The following is a 16,886-nucleotide window of genomic DNA, read 5'->3' on the forward strand; positions in this document are numbered from 1 at the left end:
ATAGAAATGAAGCAGAAAGGGACCAGCCTGGTATTTATGAAAGTAAAAGAAATTAACTGAAAGTCAGTATCAGCTGATAACGACAGAGACACTCTTATTGAAATTGGCAAAGTTGGACGTTTTAAAATTACAAAAAATTAATGGCTTGATAAATAATTTTGCTTCGTAATAAAATATCTAGAAATAACGACTACTGGAAATAAACGTTTTAAAATGAAAATGACAATAATATTATTATCTCAATAAATACTATTCGACATAATGGAAATAACTTTTCTAATTTAAATCAGGCATCACTAACTTCATTATAAAATTGAAAATGTACATACAGGGTGCACAAAAAGAATATAAATGGACGGACTAATAAATATTTGCTAAAAATGAAAATCAACAGCTACCTGGGAGAACCTCTAAATGTAGAGTGGGTCTTATTAAAATAAATTCTATAAAGTAGCGGGTTTGCACGCTACATGTTTACCATCAAACGCATAAAACTGCAGTATTTGGGACACGTTATGAGAAATCAGCACCTTTACTTCCTGCTGCAGTCCATATTGCAAGGTAAAGTCAAAGGTAAGCGCGGACCCGGTAGAAGGAGAATATCATGGCTGCGGAATTCCAGAAGAAAAAACAGTTTCCTGTCAATGCAAGAGGTTCTTTAAAAGTCAGCGGTTTTGCAATATTTTACTATGAATGTACCTTATAAACTTGTATCAATTCATTACCTTGTCCTAGGATTTGTAATCTTAAATGCTGTATGGTCTTTTTGAGCGAATTAATCTCTGCAGCTTGTGGATCTTGATTAACTACGGGTTTGTTCTTAATTTTTTTCGCCCTGTCAGCATATCGAAGTGTTGAAATAGTCTCCTCTAAATTGTAATCTGCTGGGCTTACACAGGCTATCATAAGTGTTATACTATTACCTCCAAGTGAATCTAAAAAACATATATTACAATATTAAGAAATTGGGAGTAATTTTAGAACTATCGACCACATCAATGTGACATATCCAAGACATGTAATCTCTCGTTTCGGTGATCAGAATTGCCCCCTAATCATGTGATTTAACACCATTAGATTTCTTTCTATAGGGTTATGTGAAGTCAAAAGGCTATTAGTTCAGGTCGCATCTGTTTTGAGATGGACGTTGAAAGGTGACTCATATTTCTTTTGCAGACATTGCTTGGAATTAACTCATATAATAATAATTGAGTTATCCTCCCACTCAAAAAGGTCCGGAACATTGGTTAAACAATCAAAATGTCAAAAGATAAAGGAAAAATTCGATTTTTTTCTTCGTTTTCTGATTATAACTTTAAAAGTATTCATTTCTGAGAAAAGCTGCACTGACATAAAAAGTTGCGTAATTAAATTTTCTACAATATACTAGGAGGATTGGTTAAAAATTTTAAAAATGCACCCTTGTTGTAAAATTGCAATAATTGCGAAAAAAAAAACATAAAAAACAAGTATTCGCATTTTAAGTTTTAGGACCTTCATATTATACCCAAAAAAACTATATGATATAATAAAACACTACTGTAAATTTCATTAAGATCGGTTCAATAGATGTTGCAAAATAAATTTTGCAATCCAGCTTTCGCAAAAAAATTCATTTTTCAAAATGTTGCAGGACTGAAAATAAAGCAGATAGCAAGTTGAATTTTTTTACGTATAGAAGAATGCCGTAACTTTCATTTGCAATTTGCAAAATTAAAATCGGTTTACTACCACTGCGTTAGGAATTTTTTTAATAAACATTAATTTTTGGTGCTACGCGCAGGACAGAGGTGTTCGATTCACACAAGTTAATTTTCACCAAAATTTCTTCCAATCTTTGTCTAATATATTATTTGCTTACTCTATATTTTGTTGTATTTTAATATTTTAGTTCCACAAAAATCAAACTAATTTGATTATTGTTTGTGAAATATTGTTCAAACAATTGCATATGTTTAAAAATAATAAACTTAAATTCTCTAAGTTAAAATATATGAACAAAGAAAGTTTTTGTTAAAAAAAGTGTTATTTTAAAGGACAGAGTATGTGTTTTTATTTTGCAATAAACAAATTTATTTATTTATATCGAAATGTACTAAAAATTAAAATGTATCAATTATTATCAAAGGTCATTGGAATGCCCAATCAGAGCAAACTAATCCGCTGTCCTGCGCGTGCACCAAAAATTGTTTATTTAAAAAAATCCTGACACCGTGGTAGTTAACCGATTTTAATTTTGCAAATTGCAGATGAAAGGTACAGTATTCTTTTATATTATGTAGAAAGAAATTCAACTTGCTGTCTACTTTATTTTCAGTCCTGCAACATTTTGAAAAAATGATTTTTTTTGCGCAATCTGGATTGCAAAATTTATTTTGCAAAATCTATTAAACCGATCATAATGAAATTTACAGTATTGTTTTATTATATCGTAAAGTTTATCTGGGTGAAATATGAAGGTCCTAAGTGTAGCATAAATGGTTGAAAATTAGTGTCTCGTTTATCCAACATCCTAGGTATTTAAAATGGTTAACTTTTGTTATCGGTTAATTACTGACAATTAGTTGCATAGGGCCGACGTCTTGTTTGCTAACCACTTTGTCTTTGTTGTATTTATGCTAAGTCCGTTATTGGAGCATTCTCTAGTGACTCGATCTATAAGGAATTGAATATCTTCGATACTTTCAGCCATGATTGCGGTGTAGTCTGCATATCTGATGTTGTTAATAGTTTCTCCCTTAATTCGAACTCCACATTGTCCTTCCAAGGCTTCGTTAAAAATAATTTCTGAGTAGGTATACTTTAAACAAAGTTGGGGGATAACACACAACCCTGTCTAACACCTCCTTGAATGCAAATTTTTTCTGTTCCTTTGCCATCTACCAGAATAGAAGCTTCTTGATTCCAATATAGATGTTGTAAAAGTATCAGATCTTTATCATCTATTCCAATCATTTCTAGACATTCACACAGCCTGTCATGTTGAACCATATCAAACGCCTCTTCAAAATCTATAAAACAGACGTAAATTGATTTCTGTACTTCCCATGATCGTTGAAGTATTAACATTGAGAACAAAGCTTCCCCTTGTTCCCAACCCTTCTCTGAAACCGAATTGTTGATTTCCCATTGTCTCTTCACATTTCTGCTTGATTCGATTAAGAATTATCTTAAGAAGTAGCTTGAGAGTGGCTAATGAGACTAATTAGTCTAAAGTCAACGATTGATTAGTCTAAATGAGACTAATTAGTAAAATCATCATAAGGTTTATAAATTAAACATAAACACAAATACCTTTTAACAGCCTTGTTAAGTTGCTATCCCTATAGGGAATAAACCCATGCTGCGATTTCTCGTCTCCGAGGCTGCTGATTACATTTCCCAGGACAAATAGGCCTTTGTTGATGTTCACGCCTTCTTTAAACGTATTTCCGATGGCTCCGGTCTTTTTAGGCCGCTCGCTGCCTGCCAAGTCAACTAAATGTAATTTGGATTGCTTGTTTTCATGGCTAAAAGGTTATTGAATATTAGAAATTATTAGAGAGTACAATTAAAAATGTATATGTTACAGTTTAAGTTGATTCTCAGTTAGAGTTGACTATTCCTAGTTCGAGTCAACTCAAACTAAAACCCGCAGTAAGAGTTGATTTAGAAAATTAAATTCAACTTTTACTAGTTGAAGTAGACTCTTCGTAACCCTTTTTAGTGAAAGAAGATCCAGAGAAAAAAGAATCAACTTGTTCCGTCCCTTCACATATTTTTCTTTTATATATATAATCAGTAATTAATATCCTAAGTTTTTATTTTTATTCATTTTTGTTTGTTTAACCATGTGTGTGTATGTTACGTACCAATACGGTCCTGTAGGCACCACCCCCAAGCTCATAGCCACTTAAGATAGTTTGGGGACGCTAAGGAGATACACGCGTTGATTCAGATATGTATAAGTTTTCAGTGTGAAACGACACAGTTTTATATAGTTTTTAAACCAAACCTGTGCCAAAACCGCCACCCACCCTAGTCGACTAGAAGAAGGAGAAGAAAAGAAGAAGAAGACATCATAAAAAGTACCGTACATATATGTAACACACAATTTAATTGATTAATTTTGCTTTAACCCTTTTTTCAACTTTACATATAAAAACCAGCACCTGTCTTATTTCAAATTATTAGAATCTATAAGTACACAACTCTTACTAGGTTGAGTCTAGTAGTGGGAGCACGCAAAATAGAATTCTATTTTAGTGACGTCACGTTGCCTAGCAGCGGTCGATTCTTGAATTGTGAAATTCGATTTTGTGACGTCAGTAAAATAGAATTCTATTTGGCGTGCTCAAGGACCTGAATCTATTCAGTAAATGTAGAATCGCATGTGCTTTTTTGATGCGTGCGCATCTCTTTGTTTTGACTATTATCAAATTTTATTTCTATTTTGTGACGGTTCCGCTTTTTAAGATTTTCAAATATGTTCTTAGTTTAACTTTGACACCCTGTATTTCGGTTATTATCAACTTTTGTACTACGGTAAGTTAGAGGACCTAGTTACCTATTTTAAGCTCAGGAATCTAAGGTTAAGCTATGGCCCATTCTTTACCAAACACCCTGTATATAAGGCATAAACTAGTTCTAAGAATAAAAAAAAACACGATTCACTTCAGACTACTTCAAATGCACTAACGCTTTGTCTGAAAACAAAATATGTACTGAAAATTCTACAAAATTCAATTCCTATCGATTGTCAATGACTGTAAGTTGAAAATGAATCTCATTTTACAATGTCTTTACACTGGCTGGGCAATAAAAAAAAGTATTTATGTACCGCTGTTTAGTACACTAGCGCTTCGAATAAAAACACATTTTTAACAATTCAACAAAATTCAACGGTTCCTACTGCAAGTTATTAGATAAATAAATATCATTTTACAATGACGACACAGTCTTGGCAATAAAAAAAGTTATATATGTAAAAGAAGAATAAGAAATGTAGCAAAGATTGTACCGCTATTTAGATATTTATACGCTTTTATACAAATACCAACTTCGAAAATGCTTGAAAAATTGAAAGATTAAAATTTAAGATCGCTCGTGTCAGAGTGGAGCGCGTATATTAAGGGGTTAATCCCTCAGAAAGATTTATGGAGTAAGCGAATTACAAAATCTTTTTTCTCTCTTTGACACAAGTACATTCCCATTTGATTTTAGATTTATTTTTTAAGCGAATTACAAAATCTTTTTTCTCTCTTTGACACAAGTACATTCCCATTTGATTTTAGATTTATTTTTATCTATTTAAGCTCTTATTATTCAAAATACGGAGTTGGCGCAATGATATAAAATTAGTGTAATTTCAAGACCAATCTATTCAAGTAAATTTTATTTTGTTTGAGTGACATTATATATTCCATAAGATGTGTGCGGCGTCCTTTAACAAATAGCTTTATCCTGAGATGCAGCCTAAAATAAATTAACAAAAACTTACCAGTTCTCTTTATGATTCATTGAAATATTCACGGAAAATATGGCGTGGCTCCTAGAGCTATGCGCATTCATAGCTGTAGCGCTAGTTGCCCTCCTTGTTGTTCCCTTCTGCAAGGTTTCCAAAACAGTATTCACATTCTGTACATCTATTTCGGTCAAATTGGGAATATGAATTCCTAAAATTTTATTTTTAGTGGTAAATAGGTTAAGTAATAGTCTGTTTTTAAACCAAGAGGAGTAATTCAAATTTCCCGCGCCGTGGCAAGTTTAGGGACCGTTCAAGTATTACGTAACGCAGGTGGGAGGGAGGGGGTCAAAAATCTTCAAAAATTGCGTTACGCAATAGTTAAACGCCCATTAGAGTGCGTTACGTAGGGGGGAGGGCAAAAATCTTCAAAAATCACGTTATGTAATACTTGAACGCTCCCTTACTCCACTGTTATGAAATTTTGACACTAATGACATTTATAAAATTTTGACACTATTGACATTTCATAAGTTAATTAAGTTATATCAGCGATTTTTTGTATTTTCTTTAATTTTCAGATTTTTAGTCTGTTTTTATATAGAAAACAGTTATTTTTAGAACTCTTTAGCGACATATTAGTATAATATAAGCTTTGTTCGCAGAGACAGTCTATAACTGGTTTCTGACTGATTCGCATGCGCAGTTCCGTTTTCAAGCCGTTTCAAGTTTCCGTTTAAAAACTTAACTGAGCATGCGAATCAGTCAGAAACCAGTCATGAACTGTCTGCGAACAAAGCTATAATATTTACGGATTACCGTCGAAGGCCGACATGATCAACCAAGAGAGCAGATGTGTATTTGGTGATTTTTCTGGTGACTTTATTGGGTGTGAATCTGTCTTTTTAGTTTACTCCTCTTGGTTTAAAAACAAAGCTTAGTCTGGGCAGATTATGGAAAAAAAGGCCGTTTTTGGGAAAAGTTATTTACCATCTAATCTTAATATAGGTATACAAAGTCCGCAGAAAGTGTGCTATTTTGTTTATAAACAAATTAGCGCACCGAAATCTTCTTTTTTTCAATTATTGCTCTGTAACTCTGAAGATTTTAATTTTAAACCAAAAACACTCAAAAAAATTCACCGTAATTTAATTCTGCATAGAGATATTTTTCCGATATATTTTATTTTTATGTTGTTTTTAATTTTATTGAAGTAAAACTTTCGATTATTTTAATATTAACAATTTAATTGTTGCTAAACTATTCGTTAGATTGTCGCCGGCTTCCGGAAATATTACTATATAAAGGCTTTTATGTTACTAAGCTATTAAATTATTAATAATTCCCTAAAATTTTAAGATTTGGTTGGGAAAATCAGGATTTTCTAAGAAAAGTTTTCGTCTAAGGAACTCGGAAAAAAATATCTGCAAAATTAATGGTAGGGGAGCTCAAGCGGGAGTTACTCGAGCGCGTCAGATTATTACATGGGGAGAAACCTTGTACCCTGAAAATGTACCTCTACCATATATTGGCTCTTAATGCAGGGGAGTTCGTTAAGGGGGGCCGAAAAAAAAATCTATCCTTAGAAAAACTCGAAATCATCAGATTAAGATAAGGTAAGTTAAGTTCATGCAAAACAGTGTATATTTCAAAAATCTGACGATTTGGGGGCGTAAGGAAATGGGTGAGTCCCAAAAGTTTCACAAGAAAAAACCGAATATTTCGCGAAATGAATGACAGATCGAAAAACTAAAAAATACATACTCAATATTTTTCAAAAATCTATCGAATGATACCAAACACGAATTCCCGCGGAGGGGTGGGGAGTAAATTTAATATTTTAAATACGAATCCCGCGATATTTCGCGAAATGAACATCAAATCGAAAAACTGAAAAATTAACTTATTCAATATTTTTGAAAAATCTATCGAATGGCACCAAACACGGTCCCCCACGGAGGTGGGGTGGTGAGTTACTTTAGAATCTTAAATGGGAGCCCCCATTTTTTATTGCAGATTTGGATTCCTTACGTAAAAATAAGCAACTTTTATTCAAGACATTTTTTCGAATTATGGATAGATGGCGCTATAATCTAAAAAAACGATTGTTGGAAATGGAAAATTAAATTAAAAAGTGGAAAATCCCCACTAAAATGGAAAACTTTACTCACCTTTTTTTGGTTTTAGGACCTACTCTTCACAACCCAATAGGTCCCCAAAGCGCTCGAGTGACTGCACATTTAGCATACTTTGCTCCCCTACCATAAATTACGGTGAATTTTTATTTAGGTGGTTTTGGATTAAAGACAAAATCTTCTGAGTTACAGAGCAATAATTGAAAAAAAAGATTTCGGATCGCTAATTTGTTTATAAACAAAATAGCACAATTTCTGCGGACTTTGCATACCTTTATTACTAATATATGCAATTTTAAGATTCGATTCCAGCAATAAAATAGCGGGTAAATACATTTTCATTGTTTTAACTATTTAATGGGAAATAAGCCACAATATTATTAAAAAATGATGTTTATTAACGTTTCGACGCCCAAATCGGGTGCCGTTATCAAAATAGAAAATACTACTAACATAAACAAAAATGTTGTTGCTTAGTAAACAAATTCTTCTAATAATTTATTTAATTTGACTCATTTATATCGGCAATTCAGATACATATGATACATTTTAAAGTAGAAGACTTTAAAATGATATTGCCAATATTTATGAGTTGCGTTCCTGGGACGACTTTACTGAAAGATAGTTCATTCGATTACTTGAAATCAACCCCAACTCAAGAATATCCGTCACAAAAAAATGATAGCATGTGATCTGTCTTTAAAAAGACAACCACATGCAACGGTGACATTAAAATTCTCGCGTTAGAGATCTCATAGTAAATCACGAGGGAAAACCAGGAAAAAAATCCGTGTTCTGGTTGAGAGGTGAGATTGTTTTGCCTTCGCGTTGCAGCTGAGGTGCAGTAGAGTAACTAGGTGCATTTTTCCGTTGGAACTTTACCAGCTGCAGACGGGGGATGTGAATTGCATAGTGTAGAATTCCTTCCCTCTCGTCTTCACTTCTTCACTGCAGCATCCATTTGACTTGCAAATTGTAGAAGTCTTGGAGGTGTCAACAGGAAAGTGTACCAATAAGTTTTCAATTTAAAAATCTTTTAGTAATATTTATAATATTTTCAATATTAATAATTTACTATTAGGATTGAAAACTACTTCGTCCTACATATTTTATATTTTAGTATTACTTATATATCCATGTATTATTGATATTATTTATAATTTAAACAAAATTATAGTTGATTTTTTAACCAAGAGGAGTAAACTAAAAAGACAGATTCACACCCAAGAAAGTTACTAGAAAAGTCACCAAATTCATCTTCTTTTTTCGTTGATCATATCAGCTTTCGATGATAATACATACATATTATATATTACTAACACATCGCTAAAGTGTTCTAAAAACAACTGTTTGTCTATAAAAGTAGACTAAAAATCTAAAAATTAAAGGAATAATGCAGAAAACACAAAAAATCGCCGATATACTTAATTAACCTATAAAATGACAGAGGTGCCAAAATTTGATAAATGTCATTAGTGTCAAAATTTAATAACAATGGAGTAAACTTGCCTGCGGTTGGACCAATTAGAAACAAGCATTACGGCGCGGTAAATTTGAATCACTCCTCTTGGTTAAAAAACAAACAATAGAGTAAAGTCAGAATTTGGTATTAATTTTGAGGATAAATTAAATGTAAGACCAAATACTTACGATGTCGGGATAGTATCACGAGGTTTTTCCTGGTTTTCCCTCGTAATTTACTATGAGATCTCTAACGCGAGAATTTTAATGTCACCGTTGCATGTGGTTGTCTTTTTAAAGACAGATCACATGCTATCTTTTTTTGTGACGGATATTCTTGAGTTGGGGTTGATTTCAAGTAATCGAATGAACTATCTTTCAGTAAAGTCGTCCCAGGAACGCAACTCATAAATATTGGCAATATCATTTTAAAGTCTTCTACTTTAAAATGTATCATATGTATCTGAATTGCCGATATAAATGAGTCAAATTAAATAAATTATTAGAAGAATTTGTTTACTAAGCAACAACATTTTTGTTTATGTTAGTAGTATTTTCTATTTTGACAACTGCACCCGATTTGGGCGTCGAAACGTTAATAAAAATCATTTTTTAATAATATTGTGGCTTATTTCCCATTAAATAGTTAAAATTGTAAAAATGTCACAAGCAAATAGCTTCAGAACAACATTTTAATTGTTTTTTTTCGTAATTTGCCCAGTGCATAATAAATAAAAAAATAAAAAATCCACGAGGAAAAAACAAAGTTCCTGAGGCTGGCTGTATACCATAAATCACAAAAATACGAGATCCTTTTTAAAAGATATATTTAAAATTCCCTAAATAAGGCTTACAGCAAATCACAGAATGTTATCGGATTAAAAAATTCATCATCAGTGTTACTAAAACCAAAAAATAGCATGCCTGAGCCACCAAAATGTTTTGGGTAAAAACTCTTTAAATGTTGACAGTTGTTGTGTTATACTACATATTAATAAAAATACTTAATGATGTTGCAAATATACCTGGATATTAATCCACCTGGATATTAATCCAGGTATATTTGCAACATCATTAAGTATTTTTATTAATATGTAGTATAACACAACAACTGTCAACATTTAAAGGGTTTTTACCCAAAACATTTTGGTGGCTCAGGCATGCTATTTTTTGGCTTTTAGTAACACTGATGATGGATTTTTAAATTTTGTTTCTGTGATTTAATGTAACCCTTACTTAGGGAATTTTAAATATCTCGTATTTTTTAAATAAAAAATAACCTACCCTTAGTTGTGTCCTCACGTATTTCTAATATGCATTGCTCTCGTGGTTTGTCACTCAACAAATCATAGAGAACCTCTTGGTACAGTTCCATAAAGGTTACAGAGATGTTAAAGTTATAAGCAAAATTTTCTTTTATAAAATCAAAGATTTCATTAACACATCTAGGAATGACACCCATATCTCCATGTTCTGTGTAGGATGTTCCCATGGTATGAGTTTTTCCTGAGCCTGTTTGACCATAGGCCAGAATTGTAACATTATAACCCTAGAAACAAGTAAATTAAAGTTAAATATTGATAATTCATATTCATAAAGTTTTGCAAATATGTTTATAATGTTATAGTCAAATTTTTCAACAAATCTCTTACGAATTTTATGTATTCAGTGAGGACGCTTGAGTTGGAATAAATTCATTATCTCGAGAATGGGCCAATTTGGAGAGAAATTCTGAGACAGGTCGATTTTTATTTTTAAATTTTGACTTTTTGGAATATATAATATGACACTAGTGACGTCATCCATATGGGCGTGATGAGGTAACCGATGATTTTTTAAATGAGAGTAGGGGTTGTCTGGTAGCTCATTTGAAAGGTTCAATTCTCTATTTAGTACATATTCAGTAATATAAACAATAACCTAATTATTTATACAGGGTGGCCAAAAAATATTTTTTTTATTAAGTTAATTAACACAAAAAGAGGAATGTAAGCAATTTATTTAATTCAAAATACATTTTGCTGCTGTCAGAAAACATAATGAAATGGTTATTTGACAAATAAATATTATTTTCACTTAAATTCAATGTTAAAGCTGCCACTTGTCTCTTAGAAGTTTGAACATTGAATTTAAGCGAAAAGCAATGTTTATTTGTGAAATAAATATTTTTACCTGTTTTCTGACAGCAGTAAAATGTATTTTGAATTAAAGAAATTGTTTACATTGTTCTTTTTGTGTCAGTTAATTTAATCAAAAAAATATTTTTTGGCCACCCTGTATAAACAATTAAGTTATTGTTTATATTACTGAATAGAGAATTGAATAACCTTTCAAATGAGCTATCACACAACCCCTACTCTCATTTAAAAAATCATCGATTACACCCAGATGGATGACGTCAATAGTATAATATACAGTGATGAGCGCACTAATAACCGGCAAAATAACGCAAAAGATGGAAAACATATTAAGTTGTGAGATAAAAAGGGATGAACCTAGTAGAGGTGTTAAATTTAGCAACAGTAACTTAAAAATTGATATTATATTGATTGTTTCCCACCTTTAGACGTATCGGACGAGTTTGAGAAATGCCACTGTCACAGTGACAGTTTTAGTTGACATACTCCTCTGATACGTCTAAAGGTGGGAAACAATCAATATAATGTCAATGTATATGTTACTATCGCTAATTTTAACACCTCTACTAGTTTTATTTCTTTTTATCTCACAATTTAATTAGTTTTCCATCTTTTGCGCTATTTTGCCGGTTGTTAGCGCGCTCATCACTGTATAGGTATGACAAAAAGTCATAATTTTAAAATAAAAATCGACCTGTCTCAGGATTTCTCTTGAAATTCACCCATTCTCGAGATAATGAATTTATTCCAACTCAAACGTCCTCACTGTATAGGCGAGACAATAAAGCACTAAAATCGGCCTTACCTCCGAAAAACGACAACACGGATCTTAATAAATCTTTTTGCATTCGATTTGATAATGCGCCAGGAAATTTTGTAACTCATAGACATGTGATAATATTGAAAAACTGCATTTGTGCATACAAAAAATGCATTCTTAAAGTGCATCTCAAATAGACAATAAAAAAAAAATCAGAACTCGTCAATTATCGGCGGAAATGAGTTCAATTTTGGGACTCTTTCCTTGTTATCGAGCCCTAGGTGACTTCGTATGCACGTGTATATCCCAAAAATTTTCGTACACATCTGGCCGTTGCGAGTAGTACAGCTTTCTGCATGGTCTTATACAGATGTTCATTTAGACCCAGCTTTTTTATGTTTTCGATGAGGTTCTTCGGAATGACTCCAGTAATAATTATAATAGGTATTGTCTGGGTACTTTGCATTCTCCATTGTCTTCGTATTTGAATTTCCAGATCTCTGTATTTGGCGATCTTGCCTACTTTATGTTCAAATTTTTTAACAAATCCCTTAGGAATTTTATTAAATTATAACAGAAAAATTATAATTATACTATAACTGAAAAACACGTGCAGGTTATTAGTTGAGGCAATAAAGCACTGAACCTCCGAAAAAAAAAAACGACAAGACAGATCTTAATAATTCTTTTTGCATTCGATTCCTAAACGCGCCAGGAAACTTTGTGACTCATGGCCATGAGATAATATTGAAAAACTGCATTTGTGCATACAAAAAATGCATTCTTAAAGTGCATCTCAAATAGACAATAATAAAAATTCAGAAAACCAATACAGAAGTAAAAACTTCGAGATGTATTCTGGTATAAAATCGTTTATTTAAAACTATAAAATGTCATCGATTGCAGAACGTTTTCGTTCTAAACAGAACATCTTCAGTGCATCCTGCCGAGTATTTTGAAACTAGCACACTGTAAATAGTGTTAACATCATCATATATGGTTTACATAATGTAATATGTTAAAATGTTATGACTACAAGTCGATGTTAATGGATAAAGTGGAACACATGCTAAAAGGGTGCCATGGTTCCCTGCTCGAAGATACTAGGTACTTGCCAATTCAATGGGCACAGACCAACTCTTTTGCCCATTTGTTGGTCTGTGCCCATTGAATTGGCAAGTACCTAGTATCTTCGAGCAGGGAACCATGGCACCCTTTTAGCATGTGTTCCACTTTATCCATTAACATCGACTTGTAGTCATAACATTTTAACATATTACATTATGTAAACCATATATGATGATGTTAACACTATTTACAGTGTGCTAGTTTCAAAATACTCGGCAGGATGCACTGAAGATGTTCTGTTTAGAACGAAAACGTTCTGCAATCGATGACATTTTATAGTTTTAAATAAACGATTTTATACCAGAATACATCTCGAAGTTTTTACTTCTGTATTGGTTTTTTAAACTATGGTATACAGCCAACTATTGGGATTTTCCCATTGATTTTTTTTTTTTTTTTTTTTTTTTTTTAATTCAGAACTCGTGAATTATTGGCGGAAATGAGTTCAATTTTGTTCCTCTGGGGTGTATGGGGTCGCTGAAAACGAATATGATGTCGTAAGTGATCTCCGGAGTACCTGGTACTCAGGGTACCTACTGTTTACCTCGTCTTCAGGAGTTTTCGGCAAATTCATTAAAAAATTAGTCAAAAATCATTACTTGGGGCTTGGTGTTAAAATGGCTAATGTCAATTTTTTGCGTTTGGTTTTGTCAATATTAAATTTTTAAAAAAGCCGTACGAAAAGGAAGAATATTGACATTGGCCCTTTTAGCACCAAACCACAGATATATTTTAAGCGGAAGATCGTATTTTTACTTTCTTTATTCTCCTTCTTTTCAGACGCAGTGGTACTATCGATTTTAGACAGATTCATCAATGCTACCAACAGAATTTGGAGCGTCAAATAAAAAAAAATGCGTTATTTTTTAAAGATATCAAATGAAACTTTATGACGTAGAGGTTGTTCAGAACATATTTTCGTTATTAAATATGTTCTCAGCAAGCACAAGAACCCACAAGGCCACAAGTATCAAGTTTTGACTAATTACTTATCAAAATTATCGAAAACTCCAGGAGACGAGGTAAACAGTAGGTACCCTGGGCACCAGGTACTCCAGAGATCACTTCCGATGTCATATTCGTGTTCAGCTACCCCAAAAACACCCGAGTAATGATTTTTGATTAATTTTTTAATGATTTTGCCGAAAACTCCTTAAGACAAGGTAAACAGTAGGTACCCTGAGTACCAGGTACTCCGGAGATCACTTACGACATCATATTCGTTTTCAGCGACCCCATACACCCCAGAGGAACAAAATTGAACTTATTTCCGCCAATAATTCACGAGTTCTGAATTTTTATTATTGTCTGTTTGAGATGCACTTTAAGAATGCATTTTTTGTATGCACAAATGCAGTTTTTCAATATTATCTCATGGCCATGAGTCACAAAGTTTCCTGGCGCATTCACGAATCGAATGCAAAAAGAATTATTAACATCCGTCTTGTCGTTTTTTTTTTCGGAGGTTCCGTGCTTTATTGCCTCAACTAATAATGGGCACGTGTTTTTCAGTTATTCGCGGTGTGCAAGTACTTGGAAGGGAAACGAGAAACGACCGTGCGCGAGTCGCGGAGAAATATTGCAACTATCTTAAATAATTCATATTGTCAATTGAAATTGTCAAATTGATGTATATTTCATACATTCTGTCATTGAAGCAGAAAAATTATATATTGCTCCACAATATTGATATGATATGCAATTATTATATAAAGGTAAATTTAATAATTGTATTTTGCTTGCAGTACTGCATTTTAATAACTAATTTTATTTACTACATACAATTGTTTACGTTTTCATAACATAACTTGAATCTTATTTTTTCTTCTTATTATTTTTTTGGTCTATGGCCTTGACAATTATCCAGTAACCAGGACTAATGTAATTGGCCAATATAATTAAAAGTGCGAATATAAGTACAGAGCGTAGAAATAGGGGTCGCTTTGCCAAACTTGCACGGTTCCAATAGTATAATTATAATTTTTCTGTTATAATTTAATAAAATTCCTAAGGGATTTGTTAAAAAATTTGAATATAAAGTAGGCAAGATCGCCAAATACAGAGATCTGGAAATTCAAATACGAAGTCAATGGAGAATGCAAAGTACCCAGACAATACCTATTATTATCTCTACTACTGGAGTCATTCCGAAGAACCTCCTCGAAAACATAAAAAAGCTGTGTCTAAATGAACATCTGTATAAGACCATGCAGAAAGCTGTACTACTCGCAACTGCCAGATGTGTATGAAAATTTTTGGGAGATACACGTGCGTACCAAGTCACCTAGGGTTCGATAACAAGGAAAGAGTCCCACCAGAGCTCAATCCTTTTGATGCCGTAGGTATCTGGGGCGAGTCAATTTTCCCCTTAGAGGGAGTGTGAGCCGTATGGCTAAATCTTAATAATATGTATAATATAAATGTTCACGTCTATTCCTATTCCGATCGGAGTGTACTTCCATAAACAGAGCCGCGCCGTCCATAAGGGCGGAGAGGGGCGGTACCCCACGGCGCCGAACCAAAAAGACGCCGGGAGGTGCCGAAAAAAAAATTTGACAATACCGAAATTACCAGAAATATTAGTAATATTTTATTATTTTGTAAAATTTAAAATTTTAACAATCGCAGGTAGTCCATTCTTTCATGATTTTTGCTCTAAATTTTAAAGAACCGCTTGGATTGACATGAAATTTGGCATACGCATAGCTTACATGTCAAAGAAAAAAAGTGATATTGTACCGATGTGTGCTTTTGCCCTGGGGGTGACTTTCACCCCCTATTGGGGGTGAAAAAATATAAGTCTAAAATAAGTCCGGAAATGGATAAACTTACCAATTTTAAGTAACTTTTGTTCTATAGAGCTTTTTCGCCAAGTCAACACTTTTCGAGTTATTTGCGAGTGAATATGTTCATTTTTCAACAAAATAACTACATTTTTAGAAGGTTTTTCGCAAATAACTCAAAAAGTAAGTATTTTGTCGAAAAAAACGTTCTTAGCAAAAATATAGCCTGTAAAAAAGTAAAAAAAAAATGGTGTACGCGTTAGGTCACTGGACCTCGTAAAACCAGAGTTATAGCCAATGAAAAATAGATCATATTCACCAAATTTCAAATAGAATACTTCGAAGTGAAATATTCAAAAAATTAAGCATTTTTTGGGGAAAACCCATTATAACTTTTTTAAAGTGTTTAAAAAAAGCTTTATTTATGTTTTTATAAAAAGTTTCTAGAATTAAATTTAAGCAAGTTACGCTCAAAATAAAGTTGGTCGCCTTTGTTTTGGCAAAAAAAAAATCGGGAAGACCACCTCCTAATTAGCAACTTAAATGAAATTAATCGTTACCGCTCCACAAATTATTTTACTTATGTTGTGTTTATATGATCTGTAAGTTTCATCGATTCAAAGTGCTTATTTTGGGAAAAATTTGGTTTTAAAGTAAAATTTTTAAAAATTTTAATTTTGAAAAATATGCTTTTTTTCAAAGTAACTTAAAAATTGTTAGAGATACCAAAAATCTCGAAAAACAAAAAAGTCAGCATTGCTTTTCTGAATATCATGTATTTTTTTGTTTTTCTGTTAGACAAAAATTGATTGAGATTTGGTGTTTCTAAATTTGCATACATTCGTGATGAGTGACTCGTTCAACCCCTTTTAACTACAGCCCTTTCAAAAATAAGGACTTTGAACCGATGAAACTTACAGATCATATAAACAATACATACATGGGTCAAGAAACTTGTGAAGTCGTAAGGATTAAGTTCATTTGAGATACTAATTAGGGGGTAATTTTCCCGATTTTTTTACTAAAAAAAAGGGACTA

At 32.6% G+C, this 16,886-nt stretch overlaps 1 protein-coding gene across 2 annotated transcripts in view; it reads right to left on the reverse strand.

Moving 5' to 3' along the window:
• LOC114332959 (chromosome-associated kinesin KIF4) overlaps positions 1 to 16,886 on the reverse strand; it is a 137,796-nt gene that overhangs the window by 80,277 nt on the left and 40,633 nt on the right. For both annotated transcript variants that reach the window (XM_050655196.1, XM_050655197.1), the window contains exons 3-6: positions 10,324 to 10,588; positions 5,480 to 5,654; positions 3,295 to 3,509; positions 726 to 935 (exon numbers count right to left, since the gene is read on the reverse strand). In XM_050655196.1, the coding sequence (XP_050511153.1) occupies positions 726 to 935; positions 3,295 to 3,509; positions 5,480 to 5,654; positions 10,324 to 10,588 (865 nt within the window). The remainder of the gene's footprint in view (positions 1 to 725; positions 936 to 3,294; positions 3,510 to 5,479; positions 5,655 to 10,323; positions 10,589 to 16,886) is intronic.

Source organism: Diabrotica virgifera, chromosome 7, assembly GCF_917563875.1.
Source record: "Diabrotica virgifera virgifera chromosome 7, PGI_DIABVI_V3a".
NCBI lineage: Eukaryota > Metazoa > Arthropoda > Insecta > Coleoptera > Chrysomelidae > Diabrotica > Diabrotica virgifera.